Source organism: Leopardus geoffroyi, chromosome C1 (genome assembly GCF_018350155.1).
Source record: "Leopardus geoffroyi isolate Oge1 chromosome C1, O.geoffroyi_Oge1_pat1.0, whole genome shotgun sequence".
NCBI classification, from domain to species: domain Eukaryota; kingdom Metazoa; phylum Chordata; class Mammalia; order Carnivora; family Felidae; genus Leopardus; species Leopardus geoffroyi.
This window is the reverse complement of record NC_059328.1, coordinates 221300671-221318525: the sequence shown is the minus strand read 5'-3', so window position 1 is coordinate 221318525 and position 17855 is coordinate 221300671. Positions and strand designations below refer to the sequence as shown.

The 17855-nt window shown below is 61.7% G+C and overlaps 1 protein-coding gene across 1 annotated transcript in view; it reads right to left on the bottom strand.

The window, feature by feature from the left end:
• Nucleotides 1–15914, bottom strand: part of CROCC2 (ciliary rootlet coiled-coil, rootletin family member 2) — a 71575-nt gene extending 55661 nt beyond the window's left edge. The window contains 4 exon segments of the mRNA XM_045475163.1: nt 190–296; nt 2424–2572; nt 3560–3710; nt 15375–15914. Of these exon segments, the coding sequence (XP_045331119.1) occupies nt 190–296; nt 2424–2572; nt 3560–3710; nt 15375–15716 (749 nt within the window). The 5' untranslated portion in view covers nt 15717–15914.
• Nucleotides 15915–17855: the final 1941 nt, after the last annotated feature.

Genomic DNA, 17855 nt, shown 5'->3' with positions numbered 1-17855 from the left:
AGCAGGCTGGTCCTCTGCCCACCCTGCCCTGTCCACCCAAGCCTGTGGCCAACTCCCACGGGCAAATTTGACCTGGAGTCACTCTGGGAAGAGACTGGCCAACAGCCCCAAGGCACAGCGGGGTCTGCCGCCTCTGGGGGCGATGGCCGAGTTCCCTGTGGCCCCGGCTGCCGCATCCACCCAGCTCACCTCTGCTCAGCGGCCTCCAAACGGCCCAGGGCCTCCTCCAGGTCCGCGCTATGCTCCAGCTCCGACCTCCGCAGCCGAGCCTCGGTGGTCTCCAGACGGGCCTGTAGCTGGAGAGCGATCGTGACCCACCTCGCCAGCAGGCAGGGCGGCTGTGGCACCGAGCCCTCCCACAGGTGGCAGAGAGGGCTCCCCTCAGGCCCCAGCGGGGTTGGGGTCCAGGTACGGCTGGGTCTGCTGAAGCTCAGCCACCCCCCCCCCCAACAGTGGGTCCGATGGGCGGGCGTTCACACCCTGACCACGTGCCCAGGGCCCTTGGCTGGCTGAGGAGGGGGCCTCGGGGCCCGGCTCCTAAAGGGCAGGCAGCATGGCTGAATTGCAGAGCAGGCCTGGGGTCGCCCCCCTAAGAGAGAGTGCGTGTGGGGTCCCGCCCCTCCAGCCGTGCCCACCGCCTGTGCTGGAATGTGTTCCCAGTGCCTCCTCCGGCACGTGGCAGGGACCACGCCCACCCTGAGCGTCCTGGTGGGGAGGGGAGTCCTCTAAGCCGGACCAGGCCTGCCCAGAGTCTGCATCCTTCTTGGCTCCCTGCTGGAGCCTGAGCACATGGGGACTCTAGACCTCCAAGGGGAACAGGAGGTGCTGGGGGCTGCCCGTAGATGTGCTGACCCAGAGCACACTGGGGGTGTCCGGGGAGGGGCCGTCGGGCCGAGCAGGCAGGCTGGTGGGGGGCCGAGCTACGGGAAGGCCGGGAGAGCCTGGAGGCCACGAGTAGGACGAGGGAGGGCGGGCCGGAGAGCCCAGCGGAGCCAAGAGGCCGGGGCAGGGGCTGTGGGGATGCCAACTGGGATGGCGATGCCCACCAAGCAGTCCCACCTCCCCCCCGACCCCCACCCCACCCCGCCATCTGCTTGGGGGTAACGCGGAGGGGGGCCTGGCCCCTGCTGGCGCCTGCCCAAGGGGAGGCTGAGATGCCTGCGGGAGCCTGACATGTCCGCCGAGCTGCGGGGTCTGGGAGTTCAGTTCTGACTCATGAGGCTTACTAATCTGTCCGCAGGATTTCTGGCTTCTATTCCCACCACTGGTTCCCAACATCTCCCCACCCTGTGCTAGGAAGGCCCCCCACCCCCACGACTGGGCCGAGGCCACAGACCGCCAGGAAGGGCAGGCGACCTCACTGATGTACTCCTGGCCCTGACGGGGGGCGAGGGGGGCCCTTGTGGTCCTGCCCTGAGGGCCTCGCTAGGGGCGGGGGCAGCAGTGCGAGCAGGTGTTCAGTCCGGGGGCTGCGGATGCCGCCTATTTCTGGTAGCTCCGGGCATCCCAGAGGACACGAGGCCAGCCCAGGGCCCTTGGGCAGTTGGCACCGGTCACTGGTCGTGCTGGAGAAAGGGCGGGACCCTGGTTCAGGTCTCAGCTCCAACACTGGCAGCACGGCCCTGGGCAGCTCTGGCCTGCCCTGAGCCTCAGTTTCCACATCTGGAAAGTGGGGTCATCTATCCCGCCACGTAGGGCAAGGAGGACTCCGAAAACTGCAGGGGTGGGGGCCGAGCCAGACATGCCAGGGGCTCTGAGCACCCCACACGGAGCATCCCTAGCCCAGTCCTGCCTCAGAAGCCGCAGACACCGGAAGGAGGGTCTGGCCTGGCAAGTTTCTTCACCTAGCCGCCACGGTTTCCCCGTCCACACGACAGGGGGCCCTCCCCACCTCCACACCTTATAACCAAATGGTCTCTTGCTGTGGCCGAAGGCATTGTGGATGCCCAGGGGGCCAAGGTGGAGGACCCAGGGGGTCACAGGTGTCCTCTGAGGTCTGTGCTGGCCTCGGCTGTCAGGAAAACGTAGAGGTGGGGCGAGGGGGGGGGGGGCGAGCCAATTCTCTAGAAGCTCTGAGTGTTGGGGCCAATTCATCAGCAGACCCCAAAGGCGAGGTGCCGGAGCTGAGGGCTCAGGACTGACCAGGCTGCCCCCACAAATCTCCCAGGTGGCCAGGGCACGAGTCAATGTCCTCAGCCCGGCTGTGAGATCTAGGGGCACTTTCGGGGGCAGCGGGGCCTGGACGCCCCTCCTATTCTCGCCCTCCCGCCTCCAGCCTGTTTTCCCGTCTGCCGTTTGTGTCCATGGCCGACGAACTGTCCCTCTGTGTCCCGAGACTGCGTCCCACCAGTCTGGCCGCCAGTCCCAACAGGTGACCGCCTCACCGCAGGCCAGTCTGCCACCTCCGTCTGCCACGCACTTACCCGCGCACTGACCGCGCGGTACCTGCCGGCCAGTTCGTCCTGCTCTGCGTCTGCCTGGGCCAGCAGCTCCCCCAGCCTGGACAGCTCCTCCTGCAGACGCTCGTTCTCCTCCTGCACCCCTGCTGACACGGCCGGCGGCTCCTGCAGCCCTGCGCAGGTGCGGCCCCGGGTTCGGCCAGGGGTGCCGGACCGGGGCCCCCCACCTGCTCAGCCACGGCGCACCGTCTCCACGGTGGGGCTGTGGGCCGGCCACTGGGCTCTCGCTGCTGGCCTGCCCCCGTCTTCCAGCAGGGGTCCCAGTTCTGACCCGGGACACCCCGGGATGGGGGACGTGGACTTCATGCTCGAGGCCTCCCTCCCTCTCCTGTTGGTGGGCGTGCTGCTGACCCCAGTACAGCCCCAAACCAATGAAAGCGAGGGTGTGGGCGAGGCCTGCACAGCGGGTCCCCCCACGCCCTGTGAAGCAGTGAGAACTGCTGATCTGGGGTAACCGGATCTCATCCGAGTAGGAAGTTGCCTTTCCAAGTGCACAGTGGAGTTTCCTTTTCCTTAACACATACCCGGTGAACCACTGGTTCCCTCGGGGGGCTGGACAGACCCTCACTATGGCGAGGGGGTCTTGGGACCCACACATGAGGGAGTCACAAGCACTAGCGGGGGCCAAGCGGCCTGGCCAGTTGGGCGGCCGTGACACGGGGACCCAGCCTGGAGCCACTTCCTGCAAAGCGCTGGCCCTAGGGGGCCCTCGGGCTGGGTGAGCAGAGGTCGGGGGCGGGGCTGCTCAGCACCTGCGCCTCCCGAGTGTCAGCCTTCAGGATTTTCACTCATCTAATGAAGAACAAATACGGACGAAGTCCAGACTGGCGGTCGCGAAGGTGCCACAAACACAAACGCAGCACTGGACAGTCCTTGCGGGCTAGCCGTAAAACACACGGTGGGCGTGGACACACGACCCCCGTGGCTGACCCCGTGGGAGGGTGTGGCTCTGTGCCCCATCGCACTGGAAGATGATGACAGGCCGGGAGGGGCCAGCTGAGCGGCGGCTCGGTCCACCGAGCCAGCCTCCACCTCAGGGCTCTGGGGCTCCCCCGGCGCCCACCCCCACCCCCACCGTCACCCCTACCACCTCCCGTCACCTTGGTGTGGTTCGTCCCTCAGGCTGCCAGCTACGATCTCACGGATTCGGGCGGGCACAGGGGTGGGCAAAGCCGGCCAGCCTTCCCCACGCACGGTCAGTGCCCGGTCTTCTCTGCTGGCCATGGGACTCAAGACGGTGTCCTCCAGCCTCTGAAAAACAGCCGTCCAGAGAGACACCGGGGGCTGGCAGTTTCCTGGACAGCCGCCAAATAGCCCCACGCGCCCAGCGGAGTTAGTGGGGGCTACCGCAGAGCTCCCCCAGGGCGGCAGCAAAGTGCCCCGGAGAGGCCTGGGTGAGGCTGTCATCCAGAGCACGCGCCCTGGTTTCTCTACCTGTAAGGTGGGAGGGCACCTGCCTGTCCTGGTAGTGCCCTGAGCACCGGTGACCGGGACAGCACCTGGCCTCGGTGGCCACTGTGCGCTGCCCTCTGGCCCTGCTCCCCCTCTGTGAGGGCAGGGCTGGGTGTCCCCAGTGGGCCTCTGCAGGGCGCTGGCAGGCAGGCGCCCTTGCTCTGGCCCACGGGACACAACGACCCACCCAGCTGCCCACACAGCCTCCACCTTCACGGCCTGGGTTGCTGGGAGGACTGGTAAGGACCTGAGACCACCCACCCGCCTCCCTTTAGGGCATGGCCAGCTGCCTGGGGCTTCACCCTGCCCACCGGGTAGGGCACAGGTGGGCCCTGGGAGAGGGCAGGGTGGGCTGTGGGAGGGTAGTGAGGACGGCCTTCCCCCCTGGCCAGTCCAGAGCCGCTGACTGCTGTGGGAGAGGTCTGAAGAGGCCTGGCAGTGGGCAGGAAATCCCAGGGTCCTGGATGCCCAGAGGCTGGTGTTGGGAGGTCTTGGGCTCTGAGCTGGCACACTGCCTCGGCCCTGGGGATTCGTTGCATCGTGAGGTGGGCAGAGCTGGGGGAGGGCCTGGGGGTGCCCTTCTTGCCATGTCTAATTGTGGCACCGCCCATGGGAAGGATGTTCAGGGGCCTGTGAAACAGCACTGCACTGTGGACATGAGAGGCCTTGATGTGACAAGGTCGCCGGATGCTTCCCCGGAGTTCTGGAGACAGATGTCTGCTCCCCATGACTCTCCAGGGCTGCCAACCAGGTCCTCCTATCACTCCCTGCCCCATTCCCAGGCCTCTCGAACTCATCACCGTGTGCCCAGACTCATCCTTCCTCCAGCTTCCCAGGACCCCTGCTCCTGGCCCCACGACTCCCCAGCTCTCCCTCCCAGCCCGGGGTCCTGGTGAATGACCACCAAGCAGCCTCCTTCCGCCTGTCCCCTCCCTCCTCTGAGCTCCCCCCAGCTCTCCCTGAAGACCTTCTGCAGGTTCAGACTTGTCTACCTGGCTCTGAACCGGAGGGCCTGGCTGGAGGGCTTCCTGGGTGCACCCCTGCCCTGCCCAGCCTGCTGCCCTGGTACATTCCCCCCCACAACCCCCACGTTCCTTCTTCCTGAGATCAGAGTCTGGTCTCTTCTGCACACACGACCTCAAATTCTCCTCAGACATGAGGCCTCTTCAATCAAGACCAGGTTGCCAAGAGCCACCCCAAGACCCGGGCTCTGGAATGACACCTGGTAAGTCCCCGCTCTGATCCCCAACAGCAGCCCAGTTGCTGGGCAGCCACTGAGCAAATGCCGGGGACTGACCTCCATGCCCTCTGGCTGGAGTGAGGGCCCCACTTCTGGTTCACCTGGGGCCCAGCCCTTCTTCAGGCTGGAGCCTTACTTCTCAGGGGTGTTTGAATCTGAGTCAGCTGGGGGGTCTTGGGGAGGCCCCCTTACCCACCATTGCCCCCAGATGACCCCCTCCAGTATTGCTCTGGGTGGGAGGTGAGAAGCCTGCCTTGGGGGCAGGGGACGATGTGCCTGCTTCCCTTTCCGGGCCAAGCAAGGAAAGGGTGCCAAGACCATCAACGGCCCCTCCTGTCCTCCTGGGAGGAAAGGCGGCAGAAAGGGCTCAGCCGTTGTCTGCCCTGAAGCCTTTATTTGCACGCGGGGAAACTGAGGCTCAGCGGGGTAGCGAGACCCGCCCCCGCCCCCCCCCCCCTCCCCTCCGCTGCAAGGAGCATGAACTCCAGGAAGCTCTCCCTCCGAGGCCAGGAACGACTCTGCCCCTTCGCCCTCCCCCGCCCTCCCCCGCTCCCTCGGGCATCCGAGGCGCCACCCGCTAACGGGAAGGCAGCAGCGAGGCATAAACTTGACTCATTCCTAACATTCACAGAGGGTCACTTATTAGCCGAGACGTCCCGAGAGGCGCTGGGGGCGTAATGGGTTCCAGCTGTGGCCGGGTGCCGGCGATGGGCCGAGGCCCAGCTGGAGCGGAGGGGGCGCGGCGGGGGGCGCGTGGAGGGGAGGGGCCGTGGGGTGGGGGCAGCCCCGCCCCGCCCCGCCCCGCCCCCGTGGAAACCTAGGGAGGGAAAGGGGCAGGCCCAGCAGGGGGAAGGGAAGGGGAGGAGGCAGGGAGGGGGCGGGCGCGGCGGGGGGAGGGGAAGGGGAGGGGGCGGGGCCGGGAGGAGAGGCCTGGTCTCCAGCCCGGGTGCTTCTCGGGGCCTCGGGACGCGCGGGCTGGACACCGGCGCCCGCTGCCCGTTCCCGGCCGGCCTGAGTCTGGCCCGGAGAGGTCCTCCCTTCCCGCCGCAAGACCTTCCTGTCTGCAGCCCCTGGCCGCCACCTGCGGCCCTGCAGGTCCCCGCGGGTGGCCTCCTCTGCGGGCCGGAGAGGCCCTCCTTCCTGGCCGGCCATCTGTGGCAGGGCCCTGGGGTGGGGGTGGGGGTGGACGTCCGCGTGTGCGGCCAGTGCACAGGGAGACTTCCAGAAGCCTGCCTCCCGCCCCGGGACTCTCAGCCCGTCGGAGGGCTGGACACTGGTTAACAGAAGACCTCAGACTCGTAGTTGAACCCAGCCGTGTCCTTTCCTCCTGTCCCCAGTGCCCTGCTCTGCTCAACCCTGGCTAAGGGCCGCTGCAAGGTCACAGCCCCTGCATGGCACGGCCCATGGGAGCAGATCTCGGCCCTAAGGGGGGCAGTCACCGCTTCATCACTGTCACCCTCCCTGTTGTGGCTGTGTGGACGGGGGAACCGTGGGCTCACCTATCTACCCCCACCCCTGGATCAGAGCAGGACTCCCCGTTAGGAGAATGGGTCCCTGTTCCCCCACGGCCGGTGCACCGCGCGACCCTGGGCGTCAACGGCCTCAGGTCCTCATCTGGGAAATGGGAGGGGGCATCCCAGAGCCCCGGGGGGCTACAGTTCTGTGAGGGTGGGGTGTGGAGTCTGTGGGTCAGGAGGAGGCTGGGGAGGGCAGGGGGCGTTGTAGGTCAGAAATGGAAATCACACAGCAATTTCATCACTTCCTCTTGCTGGTGACCAGCATCAGAAAGTCCCCGAGTGGCTCCCTCCAAACCTCCAGGCTGCTAGGGGGCATGGGCAGACAGACAGCCTGTCACCCAGGGGGGAGGGGACAGACAGCCTGTCACCTCCCGGGGCAGGAGCAGGCCAAGTGACCAGCTGGAGTGCAGGAGCCGGCCGGGCCCCTGTGAGCGGTGGACTGGCCAGCCCCGGGGTCTGGCGGCCGAGCTCCCACAGTGCCGCCGTGTGGCCGCCGGGGGCTCTGCAGGAGGCTGGGCTGCAGGGGAGGGGAAGGGTGCAGGGCCGGGCACCCACCCGCGGAGAGGTAAGTGACAGCGGTGAGCCGGCACCAGTGAGGCGGGGCTGGGCGGTCACCGCTGAGGATTTCCTACAGACGTGTGTGCGCCCCTGACCGTGCCCTGAGAGGCCAGCGTCTTGCCTCCACCACGTGAGGAAGCTGGGGGCCCACTCAAGGTCATTCACACTCAGGCCCTGAGCCCATGGGTCCCAGCACCTTCCCAACGCCGGCGCGGCCCCAAGCCTCTCCTCACCGGGCACTCCCACAGGCCTTCCTGCATCCGTAGGTGGCGGGCGCTGGCCCTCGCCAGGAGCGGGCACAGCTTGAAGAACACGTCTGAGGACAGAGCCTGCAGCCAAGTCCAGCTACCGGACGTCTGCTTGCCATGTTTCCGTGGCTTGGCCTGCTGCGGGGGGAGCCCTGGCCAGGGCGCTGGCCTGCCAGGCTCCGTTTCCGTAGGAAAAAGAGCTTCTCTGTGTCTGGGCTAACACCTGGCCCCTGACGTGCTGTGTCTTAGCCCCGCTCGGTTCAGATGTCTGTGCGTCTGAGCCCTCTAGGGCCCCGGGCGTCACCCCAGGAGCAGGGGCATGCTTCCTATGGCTGGCACTTTGGTCCTCAACTCATAGTAAGTGGGAGATCCAGGCCAGGCGTTGAACGAGGCATTTGGGAGTGAGGGGCAGGACCTATCATTCCTCTCCGTGCCCCCCCCCCCAACCGAGCCCCCAGTGCGATCAATGCTTCGCATCAACCAGACACAGGGCAGTACAGGAATGGCTGAAAGCCCAGCCCAAGGTATGAATCACTAAGGACAAAATGACTCATATCAAAGAGCTCTGGGAAGGGCAAGGAGCCTGTTGATGTTATGGTTCCTGTGCCCCCCGTGCCCACACCGACTTCTGGAGGAGGTGGCGGGTGAGCTGGACCTTGGGGAATAAGTAAGAGTCCAACAGCCAGAGGGAGCCCGGGTCAGGTGTCCTGGCGGAGGGAAGGGCGCAGGCAGAGGCAGTGGGGTGGCTTCTCAGAGTCTGTGAGGGGCTGGGGAACAAGGCAGGAGAGGAAGCCACAAAGGCCTTGAATGCCCCCTTGAGGGATGGGGAGCCACAGTCCCCCTGACCCCTAGGGTGGCGGTGGGGAAAGCGTGTTTCTGAATGAGGACCTGTGGCCCATCTGACTGGCCCAGCTGGCTGATCTGACCAGGTCTGCCGTGGCCTTGGCTGTGTCAGGGCGAACGGATGGACGATTTGGAGATGGGCCGCTGTCCCTGGTTCGCTTGGGGACAGCACAGGGCACGGCTCCTGGTAAGTGACTGGCCTTGCCACACCATGGTGCTCTGGAACCATCCCAGCTCCTGACCTGTGGGTGGGCCCTCTCAGGGTCTGGGGAGCCCCAGAGACCGTCTGTCTCACCGCATCACACAGCTGAGGACACCGAGCCGGCACCAGGACTAGGACACCACACTGCCCTCCCTCTGCTCAGAGGCTGTGGCCCGACTCCATCGCCATGCCCACCTCGCTTCCTGGACCTCCCGACAGCACCTTCCCTCCACCGCGCCCCCTCCGCTCTTTGATGGGGGAGATTCTGCCACAAGTGTTTCCCATGCCCTGGGGGGTTCCCGGGGCCCCACAAAGCCTGTGGGTGGAGAAACTATCTTCAACAAGTTAAAATCCAGGGGTGCGGAGTTTGCCCTTCCGGGAAGGACGCAGGGGTGCCGCGAGCCAGCACTCCCTCTTTGTGGCAACTGGCCACAGTGGGGCATCAGTGGGTGAGGCAAGCAACCAGGGAGGTCAGGGAGGTGGGCTGAGGTTAGGGGGAGGTGAGAACCCTGGGGGTGGGCTGTGGCCCTCCTGGGCTGGGGGCAGGGCTGTCTCAGGGGCAAGAGGAGCTGACAGAGTTCTTTGTGGCTTTGTGGGCTGGAGATCTGAGGAGGCTTGGACACAGGGCCTCTCCTGCTGTTCCCATATACGCAGCGACAGTAGCATCCCGGCACGTCGAATATCTACAGGTAAACGTAATAACGAAACGCGTGCGAGACCTTTTCATCGAGAACTACACTGAGCAAAACTGGAAAAGAAAACTTAGGGGCGCCTGGGTGGCTCAGTCGGTTAAGCGTCCGACTTCGGCTCAGGTCATGATCTTGTGGTTCATGAGTTCAAGCCCCGCGTCGGGCTCTGTGCTGACAGCTCGGAGCCTGGAGCCTGCTTGGGAATCTGTGACTCCCCCTCTCTCTCTGTCCCCTCCCCAGCTCATGCTCTGTCTCTGTCTCTCAAAAAATAAGTAAACGTTAAAAAAAAATTAAAAGAAGAAAAAGAAAGAAAACTTAAATGAAGAAATGGGTGGTGTTCGTTTACTGGAAGCCTCAAGATTGTATGGGGCGCCTGGGTGGCGCAGTCGGTTAAGCGTCCGACTTCAGCCAGGTCACGATCTCGCGGTCCGTGAGTTCGAGCCCCGCGTTGGGCTCTGGGCTGATGGCTCAGAGCCTGGAGCCTGTTTCCGATTCTGTGTCTCCCTCTCTCTCTGCCCCTCCCCCATTCATGCTCTGTCTCTCTGTGTCCCAAAATATAAATAAACGTTGAAAAAAAAAAAATTTAATAATAACTTAAAGAGAGGGTACCTCAACGGAAAAATGGGCAAGCTTTTAGAGCACACACCTCACAAAAGAAGCTATCGAGGGGGTCCCTAGATATACAGAAATGTGCTCAGCTTCACTAGTTACCAGGTAAACGATGAGTAAAAGCTTCACTAGTTACCAGGTAAACGAGTAAAAGCTTCACTAGTTACCAGGTAAACGATGAGTAAAAGCTTCACTAGTTACCAGGTAAACGATGAGTAAAAGCTTCACTAGTTACCAGGTAAACGAGTAAAAGCTTCACTAGTTACCAGGTAAACGATGAGTAAAAGCTTCACTAGTTACCAGGTAAACGATGAGTAAAAGCTTCACTAGTTACCAGGTAAACGAGTAAAAGCTTCACTAGTTACCAGGTAAACGATGAGTAAAAGCTTCACTAGTTACCAGGTAAACGATGAGTAAAAGCTTCACTAGTTACCAGGTAAACGAGTAAAAGCTTCACTAGTTACCAGGTAAACGATGAGTAAAAGCTTCACTAGTTACCAGGTAAACGATGAGTAAAAGCACAATGCAGTGGCACTGTACCTTCACCGTAACAGCTAAATAGGAAAATGACAAGAGTGCCGGGCGTGGGCAAGGACGTATGGCGACTAGCCCCTCCCACGTTCCACGTTATAAATTGGTGCGACCTCTGTGGAGTCATTCGGCGGTATCCACTAAAGCTGACCACGTGCAAACCAGTGACCTAGCATTTCCACGGATGGAAATGTATATACAGGGCCCCGAAGATACGTGCCAGAATGTTCGCGGCAATGCCGCTCTTACTAGGCCAAAGTGGAAACTACTCAAATGGCCATTGAGAATAAAATGGAAGAAAAGCGCGGTATAGTCACACCATGCGATCCTATAGAGCAAAAGAAGGAGCAAGCTATAACCGCGTGCTGCATTCTGGGTGAAGATATGGTGGTGCACAGAGAGTGCTTGTGCACAAGCACACACACCCACACACGCGGTTCCATCTGTATAAACAGGCGAGACTAACCTGTGTCGGTGGGGGGACTTCTGAGCCCAGCGGAGGGCTCACTCGAGCCGCACGCTTAGGACGGACGCCTGCACGTTTCTATATGCACGCAATTGCTCGTCCCAAGGGGGAAAACAAATCCTGTGATGTTTTTCCTCTCAAAGGCCAGTTCCTAGAATATGGGATCTACTGTCTTCCCCACCCTTTGTGGGCAATGTCCTTCCAGCCATTCTCCAATCTGCCACCTATCCACCCACGGCCACGCACCCACCAGCCTCAAACAGTCCCTCCACCCACCGACCCACGTTTCCTTCTATTTATCTGTCCTCTAACCCGCAGTTCAGCGAGCTGTAGCTCGTAGGCCAAATCTGGCCTGCCGCTTGTTTGTAAATAAAGTTTTGTTGGAGAATAATCCATTTGTTTCCATATTGTCTGTGGCTGCCTTCGTGCTCCAACAGCAGAGCTGAGGAGTTGCTACAGAAACTTTATGGTTTGCAAAGCCTAAAATATTAATTATCTGGCCCTTTGGAGAAAAAAGTTGGCCAACTATCCACTCGTCCCGTCATATCCCACCCGATCCCACCCCATCCCCCCATCGACTCTTACCCCATCCCATCCCGCCCCCTCCCACCCTTCCCCCGCCCATCCCACCCCCTCCCGTCCTCACCCCATCCCATCTCACCCCTTCCCAGCCCATCCGTCCCAGCCAACCCCACCCCATCCCCCATCTTCTCACACGTACCTAACACACTGCTCCAGCAACCCTTCCTTCTCTCTTATGTATCAGTGGTTTTTCTCTCTCTATCAGGCCATTCTTACGGATACAAACTGTTTGCATCGACACCTCTCTGTAAGAAAACTGTTGCTTCTACGTGCCCCTTGCAATCAAGATCATCCACGACCTCCGTGTTGCTAAACCCAGCGGTCCGTGGTCTCCGTGTTCCTTGATCTGTCGGCAGCATGTGGGTCACCGTGTCCTCCCTGACATCGCTCCTCCCAGTTGCTCTCGCCTCATTGGCCGTCCATCTTGGTCTCCTTAGCTGGTTCCTTCTTGCCTCTCTGGCCTTTCAGTGTGGGGGTGCTCCAACTCCTTTTGTGTGTGCACTCACCAGTTACCCGCATGCCAACAACTCTGAATGTCCATTTCCAGCATGGAGCCCTCCCCCGAGGCCACTGAGCTCCCACTATCTCTGCGTGGATGCCGAGAGGCTTCTCCACGCTAAGACGTTCGAAACAACACCTCTGCGCACAATGTAGTCAAAGGAGGTGCAGAAAAGAATTTGAAAATCTCTACATATTTGGAAATCAGGGTATTTCCACCTCTAGATAAGCCATGGAGAGCATAAGAAATTGCAATGGAAATTAGGAAACAGCTTGAACTGCATAACAGTGAAAACTATTATACCAAAATTTCTGGGATGCCGCTAACACAGTGTTTAGAAGAAAAGCATCCTTGAAAAAAAGAAGAAAAAGGAAGTGGGAACGTGAGGGGCACCCGGGTGGCTCAGTCGGTTAAGCGTCCGACTTTGGCTCAGGTCGTGGTCTCGTGGTTCACGAGTTCGAGCCCCGCGTCGGGCTCTGCGTCGGCAGCTGGGAGCCTGGAGCCTGCTTTAGATTCTGCGTCTCCCCCTCTCTCTGTCCCTCCCCTGCTGGTGCTCTATCTCTTGAAAATAAATAAAACATTAAAAAAAATGCAAGTGGGAATGTGAAATGGTGCAGCCGCTGTGGAGAATAGCATGGTGTTTCCTCCCGTTAAACAGGGAGTCACGTGTGGCCCAGCAGCAACTCGTCTGACGCATCTCCACAAGAAGGGACGGCGGGCACCGAAACAGGTGCGCACGTCAGTCTTCAGGGCAGCGCATTCACGGCTGCCCAAAGGTGGAGACAACCTGACTGTCCATGAACCTAGGAATAGATAAACACCACGTGGTCCGTCCGCACAGCAGACAGTGACTCCGCCTTAAAAGGCAAGGCCGTTCTGACACCGGCTTCAACACGGCTGAACCCGGAGGACGTTGTGCGTGAAACAGACCCACACAGAGGGAGGGGTGCCGTAGGACTCCACTTCTGTGAGGGCCCGAGAATGGCCGAAGTCACGGAGGCAGAGACGAAGGGTGGGCGTCGGGGGCACGGGCAGGGCTTGGGGGTCAGCGTTTCCGGGGACAGAGGTTCAGTTTGAGAAGGTGAGAAAGTTCTGGAGATGGCGGTTGCACAGCAGGGTGAATGTGCTCGGTGCCACTGAACTGCACACTTAAACATGGTTAAAATGGTAAACTTTATGTGTATATGTGTATGTATCTATTTTAACACATTTGTTTTAAAAGGTAAAAAAAAGCTCAACAGAAGGCTGCAAATTCATGAGCTAAGTACACATCTCAAACAACTAGCTGAGCAACAAACTCAAAGAGCTGGAAAGCAAAGGAATAGCAGATGTCGACGTTAACGAAACAGACAGAAGCAGCCTAAGAAGGATCGACAGGTGGCTGGGATCAGGAAAGGAAAAGGGGAATCACTTCAGGGTGGCCCGTCCGGACCTCCTGGGTGTCACACACGAAGCCCTGGCCTCAAACCCCTCAACGTCGGGGCCGGCGGCCACCCCGCTTCACATCCTCAGACATCAAAATGACAGCAAGAAGATATCGCAACGACTTTTGTCAGTAAATTTGGAAGTCTGGGTATCGCAGACAAACTCCTGGAAAACTACCATTGATCGAAACCTAAACTGGGGCATTCGCTTCCGAATGCCCCCCCTCTGCAAAGAGAGCTTCCATATTGTTCTTCCTTTCTGATCCTGTAATCTAATAAGTTTTGCCTGCTGCTCGAAAAAGAAAACAACACAGCACAACAACACAACGCAACGCAACACAACACAATCCTGAACCCAGAAGGCACAGGGTCTGGCCAATCTGGTAGCTCTTCAGGGGACTGAGTCTAGGATCACAGCCGTCTGGCACCCACCACCCAGGCTCTCCCGTGCCACCCCTCTCCATCCGCACTGGGTCTGGACCCTCCCCTCTGAGCGGGAGGGCAGGGGCGGGCTGCTCTGGGATGCTCTGCAGAGGCTGCAGGGGGTGTGGGGAGCACATTCAGGCCTGGTCACAAGAGGCCCCCACCCCCCAGCCACACCTTGCCCAGGGCCCTCAGTTTCCCTGTCTGCAGCCAGGGGCTGGAGGATCCTTCCGGCCTGCCTCCCCGTCTGGACAGCCCTATCTGGACGTCTCTTGGCGCCCGCCTGCCTGCTCACCCCCAGGGCAGTGGCACCAAGATCTCCATCACCACGATGCAAATAACAGGTGTTGGCTGGGCGGGCAGAGCGGACCTTGGCTGGGCCTCCTTGTGGCTTTCAGAAGACAGTTTCCCGCAGGGGGTTGGGGGCAGCCGTGTCTGCCAAGCACCTGTGCCCGCTGCCAGACAATGGCACCAGCCTGCGTCTCTCCCTCGAACTGCCTGTAACCATAGCGACGTGCTTCAACCCTCAAGCCTCCGTTTTCCTGGAATCCAAAGGGGGTGATAGAATCCTCCCAGGCTGATAGGGGGATCCTATGGGGTGCCTGGATGAACGGGTCTTGAGAACTGTGGTGTGCAAGCCTTTCCTTCCTGCCTCTATCCTTCTCTCCATCCAGGGAACTGAGACCCTTTGGGAGCTGGACAGAGACAGTCACCCACCCAGGGCCACCTTGTTTTGTGTGGTTGGCATCACCCGATTCACTCTCCTGCTGCATCCTGACCTGTCCTGTGTGGGCACCCGTGTGTGCGCGTGTGCGTGTGGGCGTGGGTGTAAGGTGCCTCCATCATGGTATCTAATCACCTGGCACCAACTGTGGGCGAATACTCTTCTCTGGCGACCTGTGCTGTTTATGCCGGGCTGTGTCAACCCCCTGCAGCGCCGTCTGAGATTCTAAGAACTGGGTTAATAGACAACTCTGAGTCAGCTGGGGCACCAAGGTTCACTGGGGTCCCCCAGGGGTCACTCAGGGTGGGGACTGCCCGGCTGTGGTGGCCAGAGTCAGGTGATGGCAGTAGCGGGCACCAGGCAGTGGCTTGGCTCTGGGGGGCAGGGAGTGAGGGAGAGAGAGGCCTGGGGACGCTCTCGGCCACCATAGTTGCTGCTGGTATGCAGGTGGTGCTCTGGAGAAAAGCACCCGGGGAGCTCCTGGAACCGGGGACGAGCCGCAGCCACCCGCCAGTGGCGGATCCCACACTTGGCCACAAAGAAAGCAGTGCACGAGGTCCCAGAACGATAGCGTGGACAGTTGCTCTGGCCGTCCCCGTCCCCAGCGTGCAGGCTGCAAGCCTGAGGCTCAGAGAAGAGGGCTGGCGGCCTGAGCTCGTGCCGGCACGGATGGGGAGGCTGGGGGCTGGGCTCGGGTCTCCCTCTGCCCACATCAGTGTCCCCCCAGCCTCCTCTCCCGAGCCGCGGCTGCACGTGTGTGTGCGTGCACACGTGTGTACGCAGGCTCGTGCTGACCACGTGAGCCCTCAAGTGGGGAGCGGGGGAGGTGTGGCCTCTCCACGCACCCTCCCAAGGTGCCCTCAGGGCCTCCTCCCGGGAGGGTGCTGGAGGGCGGGCACCCCACTGACCTGGATCACGCTGTCCAGCCCCAGTGGGGACCGCTCTGCGGTGGCACCCCCGTGGCCAGGCTCGCTGGAGGGAGAGCTCATCTCGAGTGGGAGGGCAGGACTCCGAGAAAGCCGGGGCTTGGCGGCCAGGTGAGTCTCCGGCCGGGACCCGGGCCGGGCCAGGACCTGCGTCAGTGCACCAGCCCCACGCCGGCACGACACCTGGCTCCTCCGTCCAAGGTGCCCAGCTGCCCCTCTGGGCTGGCGACCGAGTGGCCGAGGAAGCCCGTAGACGTTGCTGTGGCAACCGCGACGCTGAGGATTTTGTTTCCCTGGAAACAGGAGCGCAGGCCCTGTTGCCATGGGGACTAAAGAACGCTGTTGTCTGGAAGCGGTTTCCTGGAGACCTGGAGGCGCCCTGGGTGAAGCTGTCCACCTGCGCGACCACGCCCGGACAGGGGCTGGCCTCTGCCCCGGACCTCCTCCCGCAGCCGCGGGGAAGGGCCCCAGCCTTCTCCGCAGGAGGTGCTGTGTGCTTGGGGGCCGCACGTCAGGGGAAGGTGGCATGTGGGCCACTGGTTCCTCCCGATGGACAATCATAAACAAGCAAACAAACAAACCCCAGTTTTTCCCTAACATCTAGAAAAGACTGTAGAGGTCAGTAGTCGGATCGTGTCTAGCAGGTGGACAGGCTGAGGGCTGGAGAGGGGAAACCACCTGTCTAAGGACCCCAGGAGACCCCCATCGCCCTAACCTCGTACCTGGACTGGCCTTCCAGAATCTGACCTCCCTCTGGAGCCCTCTTAGGGTAATCTGCCCCACGGGGATTCCTCCCATAGCTGGCACACTCCTCGGTCACTGAAAGCTTCCCAGAGCCACATAAGGGACTGACCGGGACACTCGCAGCTCACCCATTGGGGTGGTGGGACCCAGCCCCCGGGCAAGGCAAGGGGAGGGACAAACACAGACCTGTGCCCATCTAGCCTGGGCCTCCTGGGGCCTCTGGACTGAGTCTGGTCTGGGGATCCGGTCACACCCGTGTCCCCCCCGCCGAGTCCTCGCTCTAAGTGGACCTCTCCCAGTGGAGTCCCTGGAGGTGGGCTTGGCAGCCAGGACTGACCGCCCCTCTAACAAGAGGAGGCCAGTGTGGGGGCCCCGGGGGCGGGCTCCTCTGGGGCAGCCTGCCAGGCAAGGCCAGAAGGACCTGGTGGTCAGGGAGCATATCTGTCACCAGCGCTGCTGAGGGATGCTAGGGGCCCAGGCTCTCTCCTCAGAATAGCCGTTCGAGACAGGGCCACTGGTGCGCAAAGGCACCTGTCCCTGAGAGACACCTGAGCTCTGTCCTGGTCCCCCAGGAGGAGTGCTCCATGCAGGGACAGGACTGGCTCTCAGGCGGGGCATTACCTCACTGGGCGTCCAGGCCTGGCAGGAGGCTCCGTGCAGGGACAGGACTGGCTCTCAGGCGGGACATTACCTCACTGGCGTCCAGGCCTGGCAGGAGGCTCCATGCAGGGACAGGACTGGCTCTCAGGCGGGGCATTACCTCACTGGCGTCCAGGCCTGGCAGGAGGCTCCGTGCACAGGTCAGTACACTGAAGGCACGAAGCCGAGATACAGACTCGGAGCCCAGGGGACCCGTGCTGTGGCCTGGGCACCTCCCGGCACCCAAGGCCGTCTACAGCACCCCTGGGGTCTGAGCCCCAGGACTTGGGAGAGGTGTGAGACAGGTGTCCTTGGTGGGGCACAGGGGCTGGGCCTCATCTGACCCCAGCCAGATGGGCTCTGGGGGCACAGAGGGCATGGCCTGCTTCCGGTGAGAGCTCCTGCCTGGGGAACTCCGTCGGGGCATCCGTGTGACGGCCGGGTGGCCGGCGACACCGTCTGTGATCGCTTGCGGGAAACCAGGAAAGGTGGTGCCTCCGGTGGGTGGGGCATCCTTCCGGGCGACTTTTGCCCTGACCCCACCCTAGCATTCACTCAGCCTGTTCTCCCCTTAAGCCCTTAAGGCCCTGTGGGGAAGCTTAGCACATTCCGGCCTTCACCCCCACACCTGTACCCTTTCCTTCAGGGGGAAGCCCAGCCCCTTTGAGGCTCCCACAGGCCCGGTGCGTAACCCCAAGGCCTCACCGCCTGGTGTCCTTGCTTGTGGCTCCCGGTCCTGGGCCGTCGATGGACAAGAAGGAGAGCCCTCAGGACGGGGCTCAGCCTTGGACCTGGGCATGGCCCCCACAAAATTTTCTGGAATGAACAGAGGGTGTGACGTGAGGTCCTTACCATGCAGGCGGCATCTCTGTGGGCCGGGTGGGCCGGGCGGGCTCAGGGAGGGTCACGGCTGTCCTGACCCAGGGCAAGAAGATGGCCTCACCTCTGTCTGTCCGCCACTGGCCCCAGGGGCACCAGAATTTGCCACGCCCGATTCAGACCCTCCCGAGAGGGGAAGGGACCTCAAAGCTCGCATGACAGTCCTGGCTTCCTGGTGTCAAGGCCACGCCTGCCTTTGGT